At 38.0% G+C, this 20561-nt stretch overlaps 1 protein-coding gene across 3 annotated transcripts in view; it reads left to right on the top strand.

Annotated features, from left to right (window-relative positions):
* The window catches only part of GAS2 (growth arrest specific 2), a 72604-nt gene that overhangs the window by 26744 nt on the left and 25299 nt on the right, over positions 1 to 20561 (top strand). For all 3 annotated transcript variants that reach the window (XM_074543897.1, XM_074543896.1, XM_074543895.1), the window contains exons 4-6: positions 3895 to 4036; positions 12919 to 12982; positions 18314 to 18458. In XM_074543897.1, coding sequence (XP_074399998.1) covers positions 3895 to 4036; positions 12919 to 12982; positions 18314 to 18458 — 351 coding nt within the window. The remainder of the gene's footprint in view (positions 1 to 3894; positions 4037 to 12918; positions 12983 to 18313; positions 18459 to 20561) is intronic.

Below are 20561 nucleotides of genomic sequence, written 5' to 3'. Positions count from 1 at the left end.
TAATGTAGGTCACCAGGAGATAAAAGCAAATTTTTCCTGTGAGTACTTAGTAACTGCAACCCTTTCATAGCAGACAAATGGCTCATCATTTTCTTTTTTTCAAGCGTAAGTGATAGTTCAAAATGTCCTGAAATCATCTTTTCAAAGAGGGAAATATTATGAACAATCTTCAAAATATGGGTCAAGTCTGTCAGCCATAAATAAATGGCGATTTTAGCAAGTGTTGGTGAACTCGTTTTGAGAAAGCAGTACAAAAAATCCATTTTTCCATGTGATTTCAGAGCATCCATGTAAGAGAGTCCCTGTTGGATTAGAAGTGAACCTGACAGCATTTTTCCAGGATTGCATCATCTGTTTCACTCGCACTTTCACATCCTGTATTAAACCACATGCGTGCACGTCAACAAGACAAGATTGTAAAAGGAGTGTGACTGGGGAATTGTTTTCCTGATACTTGATAGGAGTAATTGCAGCCACTGCTGCTTCAAAGCGACTGTGGTCATACTATACTATGTCAACAAAAGTCAGTTTTGCCATGTGGAAACCTAATTATTTCAGAATGATCTGTTAGAAAGCACTTTTGAAATAGTCAGGCCATTTATACAACTCAGTGAAAAATATTTGTGCATGAAACCTTTCTTGAATAAAAGCTTTCATGTGTTATAGTTTGAGCAGTACAGTGACAGTTTTGGAAATATTAAAAAAGTAGACTTCTGTTTAAGAGGTGGTAGGAAAATTTAGTAGGTGATTAGAAAATATGAGTATTTCCCTTTAATTTGTGTGATAAACCTGGTAGGGCTATTACTGAATAGAAAAGTGGGTGGGGTTTTTTTTATGTTCTCTTCAGCAAGACCTAATACTCTGGGAAATGGGATGAAACTCTTATATATTTCAGTGAAATCGTGCCATGCCAGGGATATTTGCTGTGTAGTGTTTGCTCCAGAAAATGACTTAAAGCTTTTGTGGGCTTTTATGTAGCTGTTGTTCACAACAATATCTTGTTTTTATTTGTGGTTGGCTGTCACTCCTGAGCTGTTCAGGACATCTGTTAATCAAACATTTTTTCTGTCACTATGAAATTAAGAATATCTCAAATTTGCTCAGTTAAGTGTGATGTTCTGTACCTAGACTCCTACTATTTGCTGTAAGTAGCTCTTACTACCCGAAATGTGCTTTTGAAAGACACTGTGAAGGAATGCTGTGAGTTCCATGAATGTCTAAGCTTCATAGTGAAGCTAGGTTAAATGATGTGTTTAAAAGTCTTAGTTGTCAAGGAATAGAATTGTAATTTACGTGTATGAAATTTCAGGTGATTACTGACACACAAACCATCTGTTCTGAATTGCTCTTCTTGAGAGAAATTCTACGTTCAGCCACTGCTATATACATCAATCAAAAGATACAAAACATTTAGAACCAGATTATCAGTCTGAGTTCTGGGGAGCAGCAGTGGCCCAAGGGTCTCTAGGGGGTTTCTGCATTCCTGCCAGGAATTTAATGCCTTCCCAATGGCTCTGGGGAGGGAGGCACTGCAGGTTCTCCTGGCTTTCTCCTCACTCCTTCTCCTGGCTTTCTCCTCACTCCTTCTCCTGGCTTTCTCCTCACTCCTGGTTGTGTCTCCTCACTCCTTCTCCTGGCTTTCTCCTGGCTGTCTCCTCACTCCTGGCTGTCTCCCCTCTCCTGCCTGCTCTGCTCCTGCTGAGGGCTCTGTGCCACAGTTCTCCAGGACCATGCTGCAGGCTCAGGGCCAAGGAGAGCAGATGGGCTGTGCCCACACTGAGCCCGAATCCCCACTGGATGCCAGATGGCAGCCACCAGTCACACACACACAAGAATTTCTTTGTTGTGTTGTTTAGTTTGGGGGTTTTTTTGTTGTTGTTTTGGTTTTTTTGTTGTTCAGTAGTTCTAAGGTAATTTAAGTGGTTTATTGCAGGCTTCCAGAGCAGTGTTCAGTATCCTTAGCAGGGTTTCGAAGAATATAGGCTGTTTATTATGGTTGTCTCAGCACAAAGCAGATGAAGGTACACAACTGTCTAGAGCTGTGTGGATGCAAACAAACCCAGTATGTCACTAGCTCTTCTGAGCTGTTCCTGGCTTTAGAAACAGAAGTTTTTTTCTGGATGAAGACTCACTAGTTTTCTTTAAAGGCAAGCCTGAGAACATGGGCACTGTGGAAAAATCCAGAGATGAGAACTGAGGAGGGAGCTGAGAGGTGACATGATTTGACACTGCAGGTCTGCTCTTACAGATAAAGTAACTATCCTTATCTCCTTTCCATTCTCTCTGAAGCTCCCATGCACAGCTCTGCAAGTGCCAGGAATACTGGAGCTGGCTTCTTGGCATCTTGTATCTGTCACAGTGCTGATCCATAATAGATCATCCAGAATTTGTGCTTTTATTTTGATGTAAAAAATCAAAAATTACAAAGAGTAGTGTCAGATATCATTTATTTGGTCCCCTTATGTTGCCTGTTAACTCAGTTGATTCAATATCCATTTATCACTTCAGATAATCTGGTCCAAGCAGAGATTATATGGGAAAAGAATTTCATTCTGTTTGATTTTCTTGTTGTTAAACCAATTTAGAGCTGCTGATAATTTGATTCAGTGAGAATGTGATCAGGTATGATGTATGTGCAGTGGATGTTTTATGTAACTGGATTGATGGAGGGCTGTGAAATGTCACCTCATTGCACCTACTGACAAGATGGAGTTAATTATGAAGTACTGAGTGTTTCTGATTCCACTGAAGCACTATAAACCAGACATTAATTGTCAAGACTTGAGGGAATCAAAATATCTTTATAACTGTGACCAGCCTTCCTGAGACCCTGACCTGCCCTCTGTGCCCATGGCCCAGAACCTCCCTTTTGGCTCAGCCCCTCTTCTTGCCAGAGCTGTGTTGTGAGCAGACCATGTCCAGCCTGCCTGCCTGCTGGCTTTCAGGGTGGGTTATCAGTGGAACCCAGCCTGGTTTCATGGCTGGGTCAGTGGAACCCGGCCTGGTTTCAGGGCTAGGTCAGTGGATCCCAGCCTGGTTTCATGGCTGGGTCAGTGGATCCCAGCCTGGTTTCATGGCTGGGTCAGTAAAACCCAGCCTGGTTTCAGGGCTGGGTCAGTGGATCCCAGCCTGGTTTCATGGCTGGGTCAGTAAAACCCAGCCTGGTTTCAGGGCTGGGTCAGTAAAACCCAGCCTGGTTTCATGGCTGGGTGAGTGGAACCCGGCCTGGTTTCATGGCTGGGTCTGTAAATCTGTTTGGTGCAGATATTGATGCTGTACCAGCAGCATCCTTTCTGATACTGAAATCATGTGAATGGAACTGCTCTGGTGCAGTGCGGGCCTGTCTCTGCAGACCTTGACTTTGTACCTGCTGGATTTACAGCCCTGGGTTGTGCCCTGGGCACTGCTGGGTGATGTTAAACAGGAGACAGTGACCTTTCTGAAGTGTTTGTAGTCTTTGGGCCTCAAGACCCATTCCTTCACACTATGATTACCTCCTAACATAGAACTGAAAGTAATTCACCCTTAACTGTGAGAAAGTTCAGCTCCTAGTTTAAAATCTGTCTTTATAATATGTATATATATATTTTTATTTTTTTTTTAATTCAGTGAACCGGACCAGACACTAAATCCAAAGCCTATAGTTACTAATATTCCTAAGTAGCTAATGTTGGTTCAACTTCATTGTGTAGACTTTTGGAAAGACTTTTTGGTTGAGAACTTCATGCTGTTAAATTCACTTCTCATGCCTCTCTGCTTGGAATTCTTTAATGGCCAAGGAAATTAGTTGGTGGGAGTTACCCATCTATGTAAAATTTGCATAGTGATTCCATAATACTTAAATGTTATGGTAGCATGTATCATTTAGCTAAATAAAGAATTCCTGTTTTTCAGACCTTACCAGTTCGGAAAATTCCATGCAAAGCCAATGCTCCTTCAGGGTCTTTCTTTGCACGGGACAACACAGCAAATTTCTTATCCTGGTGCAGAGATGTAGGCGTGGATGATACCTGCCTGTTTGAGTCAGAAGGTTTGGGTATGTATTTCTTTATTCTTTATGTAGTAGTTGGTAATGTAAAATAATTTTTCCTTTGTGTTTAGCCTTGAAAGACAGGAAGGCTTTTAATAGGTCCTGACTCTAAATCTGACCTTTGTTTGAATGTGTTAATTCTGCTGCGTGTCTGTAGAATGAACAAATGAAGTACACATCACATGCTACTCATTTAAGTCAATTTTAAGAGGAACTTAAATGAGAGGAAACTCTTGCTATGTTTTCGTGCACACAAATGATTTTTCACCCCACACATAGTTTTGTGAGCATGGAATGCTGTTCCTTAGTTCAGTGTACAAGATGGTGCTTTTCTGTTTTGGGAGAGCAGGATACAAGTGCATGCTCAGTTCTGTCTGCAGACCTTTGGCTGGTTGTGGAGATTTAATGAATTGCACAGGAGGCGAGAAGATACAAAACTTTTCTGTTTCCCATGCTGACCATTTTTCCCAGCGGGCTCCCTTCTGCAGTTCTGGACAAAAATTATCCAATACTGCTGCTTCATGGTGTTTCATGACAAGAATTGTGCTGCTCAGGAAATCACTGCTCTAATACTACATAGTCTTCATTGGTTTAACTCTTCCTTCTTCAGAGGAAATCTTACGAATCTTGACTTCACAGCTTTTCAGCCAAATCTCATGAAATGAAGAGAGTCCAATGTTTGTTATCTGAAATCAGATAAAAGTGTGAAACAGTCATGGTGACAGATCAATTTCTCTGGAAGACAAATGAACACACTGTGCTGAGACTTCTTTGTTCTGTTGCTCAAAAAGCCTTTGCCTGTTGAAGCTCTCACATGTGTTGTGACTGATCTGATCCCATTCTTTCACAGCCTTGTTCCCTTTCTGTAGTCTAGCACAGATATTTCTGAGAGTTTTTCATTTCTCATTTCTTTTATCCTGGGAAGTTCTTTTAATTACATTATTTTATATGTCTGCGAGAAAATGCTTGGCAGAGGATGGGTTAGTATCTCAAAGGTGACAAATAGTAAGTTGAATATATGTGTTGACTCTGTTTTGTTAATTAAATCATTAAGATGAAATTCTTATTTGATATGGTAAATCTTGTGGGAGATGAGCAATAACTGTAGTTTCAATGAATTGAAATGGTGAGGAAGTTGGACATTTACCTAGGACCAAGAAGCTTGTAAGCACCAGGAGATGCAGCCCTCCAGTGCCTGAGGCAGGCAGAGGAGCCTCTGGTTAATGAACACTTCAAGGTATTTGAAGTTTGTGTTGCTATGGCAACCACAGCCATTTGCCATTGTTCCACAAATCTGTTGTGGATTTTTAAGAAACAAGATCTTGTTCAGAGATGTCATAGCTGGAATGCAAATATTTCCTGATAATTAATTTTTACACATACACATAGTATTGCCTGCCATAGTAAAACAGAGAGCCAATCCAGCTGCAAAGGTGTTTTCCAGGTGTGTTCCAGAGGATCCTCTCTCAGAAAACAGAAGTGAAATACAAGTGAATGTACAAACCTGCTCTATTTTGCTTGATTATTGACTGATTTTCTTCACTGATTAAAAACTAGGTTCTGAGGTTTATTCCCTTATTGAATAATGTACTATTAGAAAAGATTTATGTTGCTTGAAATAGGATTAGGCCTTGATAACATTTTTGACCCATTTTTCTGAACTTGAGAAGAAGATGGTAATCATGCCTTTAAAAAAAAAAAAAGATAAAACCAGTAGCTGTTATTCTCCTTCAGTTAATCCTTAACTCAAAGTTTTGCTTTTTTGAGATTTTCCTAATGCATTACAAATAATGATAAATCTTAACAGTTGCCAATCTAAAGCTTTTATGTTCCTCTCTCTCCCACAAATCACTTCACCAATGCATAGGAAGCAAAAATTCAGCAGAGGTAAGTAACATCAAAGGTTCTTTTCAAAGTAGTGAGAAATGTGTGTGAATGACATCTGTCTTTGCAGTGCCTCATTGAATTCTGCATTATTTTACTATTAATTGTGGTGAAATTATAGTTACAGAGGTAACTAGTTTTGTGTTGTTTTCTATTTCTCCCATACCTAATAAGCTCAGTAAACTGGTGTGTAAATTGATAGTGATAATCCAGCTTTTTTCTGTCTCTATTGGAGAACCTTATTGTTCTCAATTGAGTGGATTTTTATCCTCATTTTTTTACTCTTATTCTGTGTGCTTTATGGTATGCAAATACTGTGTTAATTAATTAAAGGCACATAGTAATATTTTCATCATGCTACTGTATCATGCAAAACATTCCTGAGGTTTTTTTTTTTCTGGCAAATATGTATTCTAGAATTACAAGAGTGATTTTGAAGATCTGGTGCGCTGAAATACTTGAATGATGGATTTATGGCACTGACTTAGAAAAAATAAAGTACCAAGTGTGTTAGAGATCAGCAAGACGAACTAAGAAAGTGTTAATTGCTGTTATTTCTCATTACTTAAAAATTCTATATCTCACTGTTATAAATTCTGAAGAAGTATCTGAACTAAACAAGGAAACAAGATTAAAGTCTTCAAAATAAATAGAAGGAAAAGTAAATAGAATGAAAAGCAAAGGTGCTTGATATGCTAGTGGATATGGTTATGCTGTCCAATCACTAGTTCCTTTAAATATCATTGAAGAGAACAGTAGACAGCTCAAAAGTTTGAAGGCTTGTACTGCTAATTTGTTAGCAATCTATAATATGATGTAGTTTGTCTTGCTGAATGTTATCTTGCTTTAACACAGGTTAAAATGCAAACAAATTGGAAACAGTTTCCTGTTAAGATTTGTAACACAGCCAGAGCTGCCTGGTAGCAATTTATCCCTAAGTGCAGAGACATGGCAGGAAAGTCTCCAAGTTAATGCCTTTGCAAAAAAAAGGCAGCTGGGGTAGCTGATGTATGAGCTGCAGCTCACACATGAGCATCTGTGAAAATTATAGCAACACAATAGGTAGAGACAATAAAAATAAATAAATTTTAAAAATTGCTAAAAATAACAACACAGTATGTAGGGATAATAAAAATAAATAAATTTCGAAAATTGCTAAAAATAGTAACAGAGTACATACAGATAATAAAAATAAATAAATATTTTAAATTGCTAAAAATCACAATAGTGTACGTAGGGATAATCTGGAGTGCTACAAAATAGAGGGACACCATGTGTGCTCCCTGCACTCATTGCCAAATTTAGCATGCTTGTCGTATTTTTTACTTTTAAAGTTAGTGTATTTAAAGGAGAAGGAATTAGCTTTGTTGATACCAGAAATTATGGTCCAAAATCCAAATTTTGATCATCTGTGCAAATCTTGAGGTACAGTATCATTGAATGGTCTTCTTAGATGTATCAGGCTATGTGGGACTCTGAACATGATGTGCTGACTCTCTCATGCAGTGTAAGGATATTAATACTGCCTTTAATTCCTCTGTTCCCATAAATATACTTTTAAATTCCCGTGTAGGACTTTAGGGCAGCAGATCCCCACAGCTCTGGTAATTTTTCTCTATGGAAGCATACTAGGTGGAGATATTTGTAATTTTGCTCATGCCTGAAGAGTATAATATGCAAAGAAAACTCCTCTTGGACAAATAAGAATGGTAAGGTTTTCTGTGATTGCTTTAAGTTCTGAACTCTTTGTGGTAATGGAGTGTTGTTGGATGATTGTAGGATTTGGAACCAGTGAATATTCTGCATCTCTTCCCTGATAAAGAATACCCAGCAAGAAAAGGGTTTGCCACTGAGTGTGCCAGCATGCTGATGTGTCATCTGTTTTGGGAGGTGGTGGATGCTGTTGATGTTAATGTTTTGTGCTTGTATATTCTATGCATAGGTACACACAGGGTGTGACATGGACTTCTTTTGATGCAACTGATTGGTTTGAGTTTCATGGACAGGTTTCCTTAATAAATGTATTTAGTATTTTAGTGGAAATAGTAAACTGAAGCACAAACACTTCTGATCTCTCTTCTAACATTGATGCTTTAAAGATTATTTTTAAAAATACTCAAATATTGCTAGCTTAAAATTATTTTATACACGAGGAAGATTATTTTTTAAATTATTAATGTAATTTATCTGATTTCAAGATGGAAGTTTTTTCTGTTCTTTTATACTGAAACATCTACATATTGTAACACTATGTTAAAATTTACTTGAAGTTGCATCAGAATAAGATTTTGTCCCATCTTTCACAACTCTTTACTAAACTACTCATAATATTACTGAATTTGTCTCATTTTGAGGACTATAGGAGCATCCTAGACTCTTTGTTGTTACCACTGGATTTGCATGTTAAACTAATGAATTTCAGTAAATCATTAGTGTTCAAATGATCTGTATATCCCTTCTACATTAATTCTTTACTGTCCTTAGCTCTAGTGTGTTTGACACCTGAATTGTTTTGAGATTTCCATGAGTGATTGAGCTGGAAGGGGCAGGGAGTGCAGGGGAAGCACAAGTGTGTCAGAGCATAACTCTGATGCAGAAGCAAGGGTTAGTTTGTTATAATTTAGGAGTGTTGACAAAACAATATTGGAGGGTTTTTAAGAACAAAAAGCCTTCTGTAGGATCAGAGTAAAAATTAAAGGAATATGTGAGAGACAATAGGAAGAAGGACCACAGGACCATCCTTTTGGAAAACTTTAAAACTTTCCCTAAACTAGTGTGAGTTCTGATGGCAATTGGAAGCCTGTGATAATAAATACTAAGGCACTTGGTAAAACTCTTTGCTTCTAGTGGGAAAAGGAATGCATTAGAAACACAAATAATATTTACTTTTTATGATTCAGCTGTGCCTGATATCTTAATCTCTAAAACAAAAGAAATTTTATGTTAGAAGAAAGACTGACTTCATTAAAAATGGTTTTTAAAAGTGTTAGGATCCAAGATTTGAAACTTGGCAGGAATTTGTGAGAAGTTTATTCCTGTATTGGATATTCAGTATTTATTTCTACAATTGGATATTCTACTAATTTAAAACAAACACAAAACCACAAACAAAACAAAACCCCTGAATGTTATTGCAAACGTTGAATTTAAACCTGCTCAGTAAAGACATGGACTCCATGTGCTTTGTGTGTTCTGTCTCCTCACAGTCACAGGTTCTGATAATGCTGGAAGCAGAGGCTGCTCCTCCTCTGCCTCTCCTGGTGGCACCCAGGCTCTGTCAGAGCCCAGGACATTGCTGTGGGTGCCCTGGGTGATTGCAGACCCTGGCAGGGGCTCAGAGACCTTGGCACAGAGTCACAAACACCTGTGCCTTTGGCTTTAGCCCATGGAAACAATTACCAACCTTGTGTGAGGAGTTACAGGCCACAAGGGTTTGAGCAGAATGATAGTGAATTTGTCACAGGGTGAAAAAGTAGAATTTTGGGGTTTTTAGAACGAGGCAAGATGGAGGAATCTGGGCATGTTCTGTCCTTCTTCTCCTTCTTGTCCTTCATCTTCTGCTGTGATGGTGACACTTCTGGATTGGTTTAGAGCACAGACAGACTGTCTGACATAGGTGATGGGTATTGGAAGATTATTGTAAATAAAGCACAGGTAGTTCTGAGTATAAAAAGCCAACACCACCCCAAGGGCAGGGACTGTGCCACAGCCCAACCTACTGGACAGATCTCAGCAGGTCAGAGAAGGAATGGGATAGATAAGAGCAAATAAACAACCTTGAAAAGCAGAGCTGAGGAATCCTGACTTCTTCGGTCATGGGGCTGGGAAAAAAGAGAGTTTTTAGTACCTTGGGAGCCATTTCAGCAACAGAAACCCGAGAAGGTAGGGACGTCTGGGGAAGCACAAAGGTTGAGTGAACAAAAGGGGAATACCTGTAAAAGGAAAATGGGACAGCAACAGGATGGGAGCAGTGTGAAGAAATGTTATTGCCAGGGAGAAGCAAGGATAAAAACTGAAAAGGAATTATTGTTAGCAAAGAGTGGCTGGAGGTAGCATGTAAAGATGCAGGCAATGAGGACAGCAAATAAGAAGCATTTAAAGAGATGAGATGAAAAGCAAAAAGGCAGGACACCTAAACTAAGCCAGATTGTTTGCACTATTTCTCTATCTTCCCATTGCATTCTTGTCAAGCAAATGCCATCAGTGAGATTCTCTAGAAAGATGGATATTTCCATTCATTTTATGCAGGGGATCTGCAAAAAATGACATTTATTGGTCTCTGAAGTCCCCAAATACGTATGCTGTATAGTCCTCAGGAATGTGTTTTTTTCTCCTTAGAAGCACTGTCTTATGAGATGCCCTGATGTTTGTTTTTGTGGTTATTGCCTGCACACTCTAACAATGATGTCACTGTGCCACTTTGTTCGGTGTGAAATGCATGAAATGTGTCTAGATTATGTTGATTCAGACTTGCTAAAGGTCTGTGAATTTTGTTTGGGTCCATAATTTTTTAACTTTTTAAATCAAATTTTCTTCTAGCTATATTTATGGATCTTTTTGCAAATAGTGGTGGTTGAACCTCTCTTTTTCTTCCATTCCAAAGTCATTCAGATGTACATACATATTGCAATTTACTTGGTTTGACTATTCCAAACCCAGTTTATTCTATTTATATTTTGGGGTATGCCTTACTTTTTAAAATCAAGCTTTGTTTTGGGGCTGTCGCAACCAGTTTAAAACCAAAATAGCAGAAGATACTTCCAAGGGTCATGAATGTAACACTTTAAAAATACTGATTCTAGTAAATATTTAATGTAATTACTATGCTGTGGGAAGGAAGAATAAAAAAAATTGAAAGAAAAAATCTTTTTCAGGTATGATAGTTAGGCTAGTCTGTAGATTACCAAAAGTTTATATAGCTGTTGTCTTGACTTTAACTCATTAAAAACAAATTTATTTTGATGCTGTTCAGGTTTTTTCTGATTTATACAAAGAGTCACACAATTACTTTTTGGTCTCAATTCAATCTGAAATTGTACAGTTTTTTTTAATATTGTGGAAATTTTTGAAACCTGATTTTTTACTCACAACAACATAAGTGCTTTACTCTAGTAGGTATTTCTGAAGAGTAGATTACAATGTACTCATAATTACTGTTTTATCTTCTGTTTTTCCTTTCTTCTTGAAGTTTTGGGATGTTGATCATACAAACAGCCACAGACCTTTCTTGGTTTATTGATTTTGGATTTTGCTTAAATGCTTTCCAAAATGCTTTACAGAGCATTACCTATTTTGAATAGTGGAGGGAGAAGAAATGTATTGGTTTATGGTGGTATTTCATAATTTATGTAGTAAGTTATATATGCAAGTTATAACTTGCCCCTGAAGGCAAGGGTGACTGAGGTTCTTGCTAAGAGATTCCTTTGGGCAGGTGAAACCACACCGAGTGACTAGTGTTTATATATATATATGTATGTATGTATGTATGTATGTATGTATGTATGTATATGGCAGGTTCATTTTAGATCAATTTGGTTGCAATGGAAAGGAGGCCTGAAGCCATTTTGGCTGTTATCATCTATAGAAATGCAGCAAAGTATGAAGATACCACTTAAGAAAGTGTAGAGGGAAAAAGAAAGGATAAGAGCAGAGAGTGAAGTGAGACTTAATTGTTGCAATTTCAGTGTCTGTTGTTTGAAGTGATGTTGAGGGTGGATAGGGCCATGGAACACCAGGGTCAGTGGGATAAAACAGAGTCAGGTTCAGGTGACAGCACCCAGGGTGCCACCCCTGGGGTGAGGGTGACCCAGCACTGTGGTGGAAAGGCTCAGGGATTATTCTGGGCACTCTCTGGGGGACTGGGGTGGTTTGTGACAGCTGAAGCAGGGCAGGTGCCCGTCACACCAGCCTGGCTGAGCCAGCTGTGCCCCAGCAGAAGGGAGGGATGCCTGCAGGCCCTTGGGAGTGTCCCCGTACCTTCCACAGAGGGGAGATCTCCACCTGAGGCAGTTCTGTAAGGGAGGACATTGCCATGATAAAGAGCACTGTTCCACTTGGCAGAATCTGCTTCTTGTGAGGCTTTTCCCTACTTTAGCTCCAAACCCAGCTTGTTGCTAAAGGAAGTTGGTTTGTCGTGGTGGGTGCACAGCTCCTCTGTGCCTGGACTGCTCTCACAGAGCTGAGATATTTCACCCCCACACACCCAGAAACTCTCCCCTCTCTTTCCAGTCAGGAGTTCAAACCTGCTTCAGCAAAGCACCTGCTGCTCTTGCAAATGGCTGCTTGGGGCATTAACCCCTAACATTTCAGTCTCTCACGAAAATGAGATCATGCTGTGTCATAGCTACTTCTGAGTCATAAAAAACCTATTCTGTGTGGAATCCAGCATGCAGACTTACATTATATGTATGTATGCATAAAGAAGAAACTTTTTTTTTGTCTGTTTGGGATTTTTATACTGTGAAGAACTGATTCCTAAAGCATTCTAGTTTCATATTTCTAGTTTCATATTTACTGTAAGAGTAGATGTGAAAAAGAATTCAGGACCAAATTTATAGTGAGGTATGTCTTTGTTAATGCAACTTTGTTATTTTTTAAAATTAAATTGGCTAAGAAAAATAGTGAACTAAAGGATATGAATTCTCTTAGTTTGTCAAAAGAAAAGTATCTAATTTTATTATTTTTGACTTTCTACTAAATAAAGTGTTTTCAATATGCCAGATCTCTTGATTATTTTTAAATAGTAATGAACTGATGCAGATTACCCATTTACCCCAAATAATTATTCAATGATTTAGATAATGAAATGGAGCTTCTGAACTCTGAGAGCCACTCATGAATCCCATCCTTTTTATTCCAATAAAACTCTACTGCAAGCCAAAGAAAACAAACGTTTATCAGAGTCAAGAGTAACAGATGTTGATGATTAGGTTCCATTCCATCACTAAGATCTTTAAAATAGCTTTTACTTATCAGTGTCTTCCATGTTCATTTTGCTTTTCTAGTTCTCCACAAGCAGCCAAGAGAAGTGTGCCTTTGTTTGCTGGAACTTGGAAGAATTGCAGCAAGGTAGGTGAAAATATTCAGAGACTGTTGAAATATTTGCATTCTTGACAGCAGGGGCTATTGACAGACATATTAAATCAGCACATCTCAAGATGACTTTTGTGCTCATTAGGTTCAAACAGAATGTTTGTCTTGATGTCACTCTTGAGGGCAGTTGTTAGCAAATATTTCAAAATGTCTGTACCTCAATTAAGATATTTGTAGGCTACCCTTCTATTAGGAGAGGAAGGGATTTTTTTCTATAAAGCTTTGAACCATTTCTCCTTCTAAAGTCAGATCTCTCTATAAACTACTGCAATTTAATGAGGTTTACTGGTAATAAGGTGATCTTTACTAGATCTAAATCTGACCAAGATGATTTTAGCTGTGCTGGACCTTCAGTACATTGTAATGTTATCTTTGACATCAAGACAAAGACTTTTGCTAAGCAATCAAAATTACAGTAACTAGAATGTGATTTTTCCCCCTTTTTGCAGATGTAGATTTAACCAGCATAGTGCATAAGATTTACTGAAAAATCCATGAGCAGCAGCACTGCTGCCCAGTCTTGCATGTAAATTGCAGTTGCATTCACTGGTGTGTGTGAAGGTGCAGTACCTTGCTATTCAGATAGTTTCATTAATTTCAAAAGAATTCGTGTGGTAACACTCAAGGTGAGGGAGACACCTGTTTATTCCTAGTTTAAGAACTAGTATTGGCTGTGTTAAAATTGCATCATGTGTTTTCATATTTTGTGAAGGAACTCACATGGAAAACTAGAAATTTGTCTCATGGTCAAGTTTCAGAAAAACCTCTGCTGTCAGCGGAAGCTTGCATAGGAACAGCAATGATCAAAAAATAGTGATTTCAGGTTTTCACTTATTTTGTTATATCCAGAACTTGTGTTCAAATGGCACATTTTTTTAACTACCCAAAAAGAAGAAAGCATGCAGGTGCATAATGAAATGAAAATTAATGAATCTTAATTTACCTGAGCAAACAAACTGTGCTTTCAAGACCAGCTTGGAGATGGACCTGGCAGCACCCAAAGCCCCTGTGCCTGGGGCAGGGCTGTCAGGGCTCTCTGCCCCAGTGGTTACTTTATGTTACCCTAATTCCTCAGGTAGGCAGTGTTGGATTCTGCTAAACTTGCTTGAGTTAATCTCGTTTTGCAGTGAGATTTGATGTCTCAATAGATCTACAAGGGAAAGAAAATAGAGTCTTGTCCTTTATATTTGTCTTAAGCTTCCATGTCTTGGGTGCTTTCTGTTCCAGACGTGGAAAGAAGTACTGAACAAATAAATAAGCCATGCTTTCATTTATTATGCATATGTGTCCCTTTACCTTTAAAATATTTGTATTGTATTTTTTATTTATAATGCGTGAATATTACCATATATCATTAATTATTATTTTATATATTGTGTTTCCGTTTCTGTGTTTATGTTTCTTTATTTTAATTTTATTAATAGCTTAGGGGTCAAATAACATGTCTGTCTACTTTTCCCTTCTCTACTATCTCTTCAAAACCAAACTAATCCCCATTTATAATCTTGTACACTTCCAAGGTACACAGAAACTGAACTGGAATGTCAGATTAATACAATTTAAAACCAAATATATGAGGCCTGTTTTGCCTGAGCTGTGGTAAACTAGAACTGTATGGGAAAGAAGAATTGATAATTGCCTTCTTAAAGTGTAGGAAAGAGCACATTAAAGGGAGGTTGCTGTGCTGCTTTAAACAAGACAGAAGTCAGATGGATGCTTTGTAGAGCAAGCTGGGTCTGTTGGCTGTGCCCGTGTTCACAGGGGTCCCAGGACAAGGGAGGAGATGAGAACGTTCACTCCATGTTTCAGAAGGCTGATTTATTATTTTATAATATGTATTATATTAAAAGAAAATGATATATTGGAACTATACTAAAGAATAGAAGAAAAGATTTCATCAGAAGGCTTGAAAAGAATAGAAAAGAATGGCATGATAAAATCTTGTGACTGCTCAGAAAGTCTGAGATGGCTGGACTGTGATTGGCCATTAATTAGAAACAACCACATGAAGCTAATCAAAGATGCACCTGTTGCATTCCACAGCAACAGGTAATTATTGTTTACATTTCTTTTCTGAGGCCTCTCAGCTTCTCAGGAGAAAAATCCTAGCAAAAAGATTTTTCATAAAATATGTCCGTGACAGTTGGCAGTCTTAGGGATCTGCTTTCCAGAACAGGAGCTCTGGAGATCTTTGAAAATGTGCCTCAGTCTGTTTTTAAAGAGCAAAAACTGTCAGAGACACTGAGTAATTTTAGAAGTAGAGAGATATGTTCAAAGTGCCTTACTCATCACGAAGACTCAGCTTTTTTGGTGTGCTTTGCCCAGCTAGATCCTCAGGTGTGTAACTCCCAAAAGTCAACCTGAGCTTTTTTATTTAATGCAAAAGGACTTGTGATTGAGGCACAAGTGAGGAAGAATGAGGATTGCGTGAGGAGGAGTTCCATTGAGCTGTGTTCTGCTCCACTTGAACTTGTATTCGAAAGATAGTCTCTGGAGGAGGGGAGCCAGGTGATAATTTACCTTTGCTTTAGCAATGCCTTTAGCACGTTATCTCATAGTGTCCCCTTAGACAAATCAGGGACAGATGGTGTTGATGGATGGACTGCACAGTGATGGGAAACTGGTGTGACCACTTGGCTCAAAGAGTGGCAGTTCAAAGATATTAATAAAGATACAGCTGCCTGATAAATTATCCTGAATTTCAGCTTGTTATGAAAACAAAGTTCTGAGAACGTCTGCAAAGCTTCAGTAGTTAAAATGAGGTCTTGTGTCACTGGCAGGTGTTGTGGATACAGTTATAAATACATAAATACAGATTTATGAGGGAGGGAAGTGTCCTACAGGGTGGATTTGACCTCTGAAAATGCACAGACTATTGCAGTGGGTTGCACAGGTCCAACATTCTCCTAAGTATTTGAAAGGCAGAGATCATACAATGGAAAACAGCTAAATTATTTTTCTGCACAAAGGATAAAGTTCTTGGGTTACTGTTAAACTCTACAGGGTTAAACAACCCTCACAGGTCTTTTGGAATTACTGTTGAGCAATTTCAAGGTCTTTCTGCTATTGTATTCACTTTTTCCTTGATAAAAATGGAAAGTGGTGCTGTAAGAAGCCTAACAGAGATCGTGTTACAGTGCACTGCTGCTTCACGTGGAGTTGTGAGAGGCCAGGCTAGAAAGGAGCAGAAAAGGAAATGCTCAGCATACCTTCCTGGCATTTGCACCTCTACCCCTCTCAGAAAAGATGTGGCTTTTTACAATTTCAGCTTTTCAGCAACTTTGCTTCAGGTTCATACAGCATGTGGGGGGAAAAAAGTGTGTGTGTTTGTTTGATCATTGATTTTATTTTTCAACTGTTCATCAGAGGAATTCAGAATACTGGAAGCGCAGGAAACTAAAAATCTGTCACAAAGACAAAATCTAGAAACTATGAAAAGCAGTAGAAGCAAAGAGGGAACATTTCTTACAGTGGAAGAGTTTTATTTGATGAGTAAGGCTGTGTGCTGAAGTAGGCTTAGAGCCCAGTGGGAATTCCATGATTTACAGCCTGTCAGCATCTGCAGACAGACAGGAAGTAAATAGATTGTATATAAGTGCTTGCCTCAATGTTGGCTGACTTTTCATTACACACACTGCACCAGTCAGAAGCTAATACAAGCACAGATTTGGTTCTTGCTTTGCTTTCTATTAATTTACTAGGCAGTAGTATGACTAAATTAAACTATCAGAAAAATGCAAAAGCTAGTATGTGTGCTTATATCTTTTCTCTGATTTTTCTAAAATCATTATGGTATTTAGCTTTAATTTTCTTGGTATGTATTTGTTAATGCTCAATATTTTAAGTGACCAGGTCTTTTTCTAGATTAGTCAGTATAGTTCTGCATTTGGACTATGGACTTTTCTGCTGCAGAAGAAAATAGAATTTCATTTGTACAAGTGGTTTGCTATGAGAAGTCCACCTGGTGTGATAACTTTTCCAAGCTGAAGTCATTCTCTGAAAAAGGAGCTCTGGTGTGGTATTTGCTGGGTCTCCAGGATGAAGGAGGAATTGAGAATTTGACTCTATGTTTTTAGAAGGTTAATTTATTATTTTATGTACTTATATTAAAGAATGCTGTACTAAAACTATACCAAAGAATAGAGAAAGGATACAGAAAGCTTAATGAGATACTAATTAAAACTCATGACTGACTCATCAGAGTCTCAACACACCTGGACTGTGGTTGGCCATTTAGTAAAAGCAATTCACATGAAACCAATCAAACACCCACCTGTTGGATAAACAATCCTTCCAAAGCAGCAAAACAGGGAGAAGCAAATCACATAATTATTGTTTTCATTTTTCTCTGAGGCTTCTCAGCTTCCCAGGAGAAGAAATCCTGGCAAAGGGATTTTCCAGAAAATATGACAGTGACACTCTGGGTGTTTTTCTGGGTTTGTTCAGTGTTGGCAGATTAAAAAACCCCAAAAACCAGAAGGGGATTATTGGTAATTAGAAAAATGGGATGCACTTTTAGACTTTTGACTTCTGTCCAAGCTCTGCTGCGTGCTGTGAGATACTGACTCAGTCACTTGCCATGAAGCTTTCAGATGATCTTTCAAAAGGAACCTTTGCTCTTCAAGGGCTCTGGTTTGAGTTTATCCATGAGGAATTGCATGTATTTTGTTCTAGCTGGAGCTACAAGTGTGTTGCCACTGCAAGCAGGGATCTGGAGGCTGTCTGTCAAAAATCAATTAGTAGAAACACTCACCACTTCTGAAGAGTAGTGGCCATGTCTCAGTTTACTTATCTGTAAATTCAGTGCAATAGCTGAAACCAGGAAAGCCCTTAATCCCTTTGCATTTGTATTTCTTCAGAAAATACTAACACAAAATAGATGTTGTTAAGTTATTTGAAAAGATGCTGTTTGGAAAGAAAAAAAATGAGAAAAAAGGTGCAAATGTACTGAACTTGACCATGTCTTGCATTGTATTGCAATTTTTGAGGTCTTGTTCATAAATTATTTATTTATTAATTATTACTTTTGTTCATAAATTATTCACCAACATATATTATATCAGACAGAGAAGCTGAAAAAGTACCTTTATTTCCTGTAAATTTGATTAACTGAGAGACTGCATCTAAATTTTTTTTTCTGTTAATTTGAAATTATGGCAGTATGGGTTGGTGTATTTCAAACATGTCTATTAGTGTGTGTGTCATTCTGTTATTGTACACAAAGTAGAAATTCTTTCCACTGTTTTGTTTTAAAATATGTAATACTTTATATGGACTGGTAATTTATTATTTGCATGTTTCCAAAAGGTGTGGGGTGGAACCTCCTGGATTAATAAAATTGGAAAAAGAGATTGAACAAGAGGAAACACTTTCAGCTCCCCTTCCATCTCCTTCACCATCACCCACAAAGTCTCCTGGGAAAAAGAGCACAGGGAAACTGTTGGATGATGCTGTAAGTTGTGGGGGGAATCTTCTTCCTGTCTTATTGGTTCTGACGTGCACTCACTTGCAAAACACACACAAGCCTGAGCTTATCTCACTCTATTTTAAACATTTGTAGACTTATAGAGTTATTTGCTTTTTGACCACAATTATTTATGTCTGAAGCTTAGAAAAAAGAAGAAAAAGTCACACTGTGTAGGAGCCCTGCAGCTTTGCTTAGCTTTGTGCTTAGGGCCACATTCCCTTCTTACTACTGCTTTACTCCTTATTCACCAACTCCCCCTTGGTGCTTTGTCTGAGCAAGGACTGAGTCAGGACAAGATTTGGCTCATACTGACTTGTACTGAATGTTAACAAACACTTCTGAGATATTTCAGCCTAATTTTTATGCTGTTCTGCATGATTCTCACATAGTAAAAAACAAGCATTGTTTTCCTGATTGTTAGAATCTTGCTTTGGATTTCATTAAATTGTTGCAGCATGTTGTGTGTTCATGTTTCTGGTGCAAACCCAAGGGGTTCATTTGAAATAGCTGGAATCAGATGAAAAGGACACATTTTGAGCCCATGAAGAGGTTAAACTGGAAAAGTACAAACCTAGCCTGTAAAAAGAAGCAGTTACCATAGTAACTACTACATTGCAAGGTAGATGGGCCACCTGGGAGTTACAAAGCACTTCTTGAAAAATCCATGTGCCACTTTCCTGTTACAAAGAGCAGATGGAATATAATGTTCCTTCATTTTATTGAAACACTTTTTAAAAAAATTTGATGACTATAATTACATTTAAAATTCTCTGGTTTGTATTTCTTCCTTAACTTTGCAAAAGCACTTGTGTTTCAGCAGAATTGAGAAAGAACAGTTATGTGTAGAAGGAGGCTGGTGACTGCATATCATGTAGAAATTGAACAGAGAGAATGTAGGTTTTCTCTAACCACCTCCTTTAATTTAGAAAGCAGTATGGATAGAAACAGAATGGAATTCATCCAGCTAGAGTCCTGACCTGCACTGCCCCAGACACTCACACCATAAAATAGCAGCAGTTTCTCATATAGTCCAGACTTAAAATAAAATAGAATATAATTCCTCCCTCTGCTTCCTTATTTGATTTCCAAATTCCACTCAATACTTCTGTGTCCTTTGGGACAGTAAGGCAATGGAACCTGCAACAGCAGGATCAGCAGTGAAGATCTTATTATCCTCTGTTTTACACCAGAGTAGGTTTGTGGCTTTCACTCTCCACAGGCAGAAGATGGGTCTGTTTTGGTCTTATATTGTTCAAAACAACCTTGATCTTGTTTGGGCCCAGTAACTCTGGGTTTTTGATTCCTTATATGAGCTCTGGTGGATGAAGCATTAAGTTTCTGCTGCCCTTTTCAGGTGTTAGGGTGGTAATGCCAAAGGATATTTATTGTGTCAGGAATCCCTCGTTATTGAACAGCATTCAGAGGGCCATGGCCAAAAAGCTCCCTAAGCACGATTCCAGGCTTGGTTCCACCTTCCAAGAAATACAGGAATACACCTTTTTCATCCCCAGCAAGCTGCACTTGGATTTAAGTCATCAGCCACTGATTTCATGTAAATTATTCCTATTGTACATTAACTATCTAAATAATTTCTAATAGTTTCTAATTCTCCAGAAATGGAGGCTAAGTCTCATCCATGTTGATAAAAATAATTTGAGTAACTGATCTCAAAATTCAAAACTTGATTCATTCAAACTGAGGACAACTAATCTAATACTTGAGAAATAATTTTTGTGTGTAAAATACATGTAGAATTCCTCTGTTAATTTTAGTTATTTTTCTTCATAAAAATATTATGCCCTGATTAAAAATAAATAAGTCTTAAGAATACTTATAAAAAGTACTTACGCTTAGCCTCCACAGGGTAATGAAGTTATTCAGATAAAGGCATTGAACAATTTCAGAAATAATTGGAAAGTCTTTAAATCACTCAACAGGGTTAGTTTCAAAAGTATAGAAACAATGGTTGCCTTTTAAGTTCTTTTTGGCTTATTTAACATACCATAATTTAATTCTTAAAGCAAATCTGAAAAACATTTGTACTTCAGAAGCCTTATCTATTCATGATAAGCAAAACACTCATTGGAG

The sequence above is a fragment of the Zonotrichia albicollis genome, chromosome 6 (assembly GCF_047830755.1).
Source record: "Zonotrichia albicollis isolate bZonAlb1 chromosome 6, bZonAlb1.hap1, whole genome shotgun sequence".
Taxonomy (NCBI): Eukaryota; Metazoa; Chordata; class Aves; order Passeriformes; family Passerellidae; genus Zonotrichia; species Zonotrichia albicollis.
Note: the sequence above shows the minus strand (reverse complement) of the source record. Positions and strands in the feature narration are given on the sequence as shown.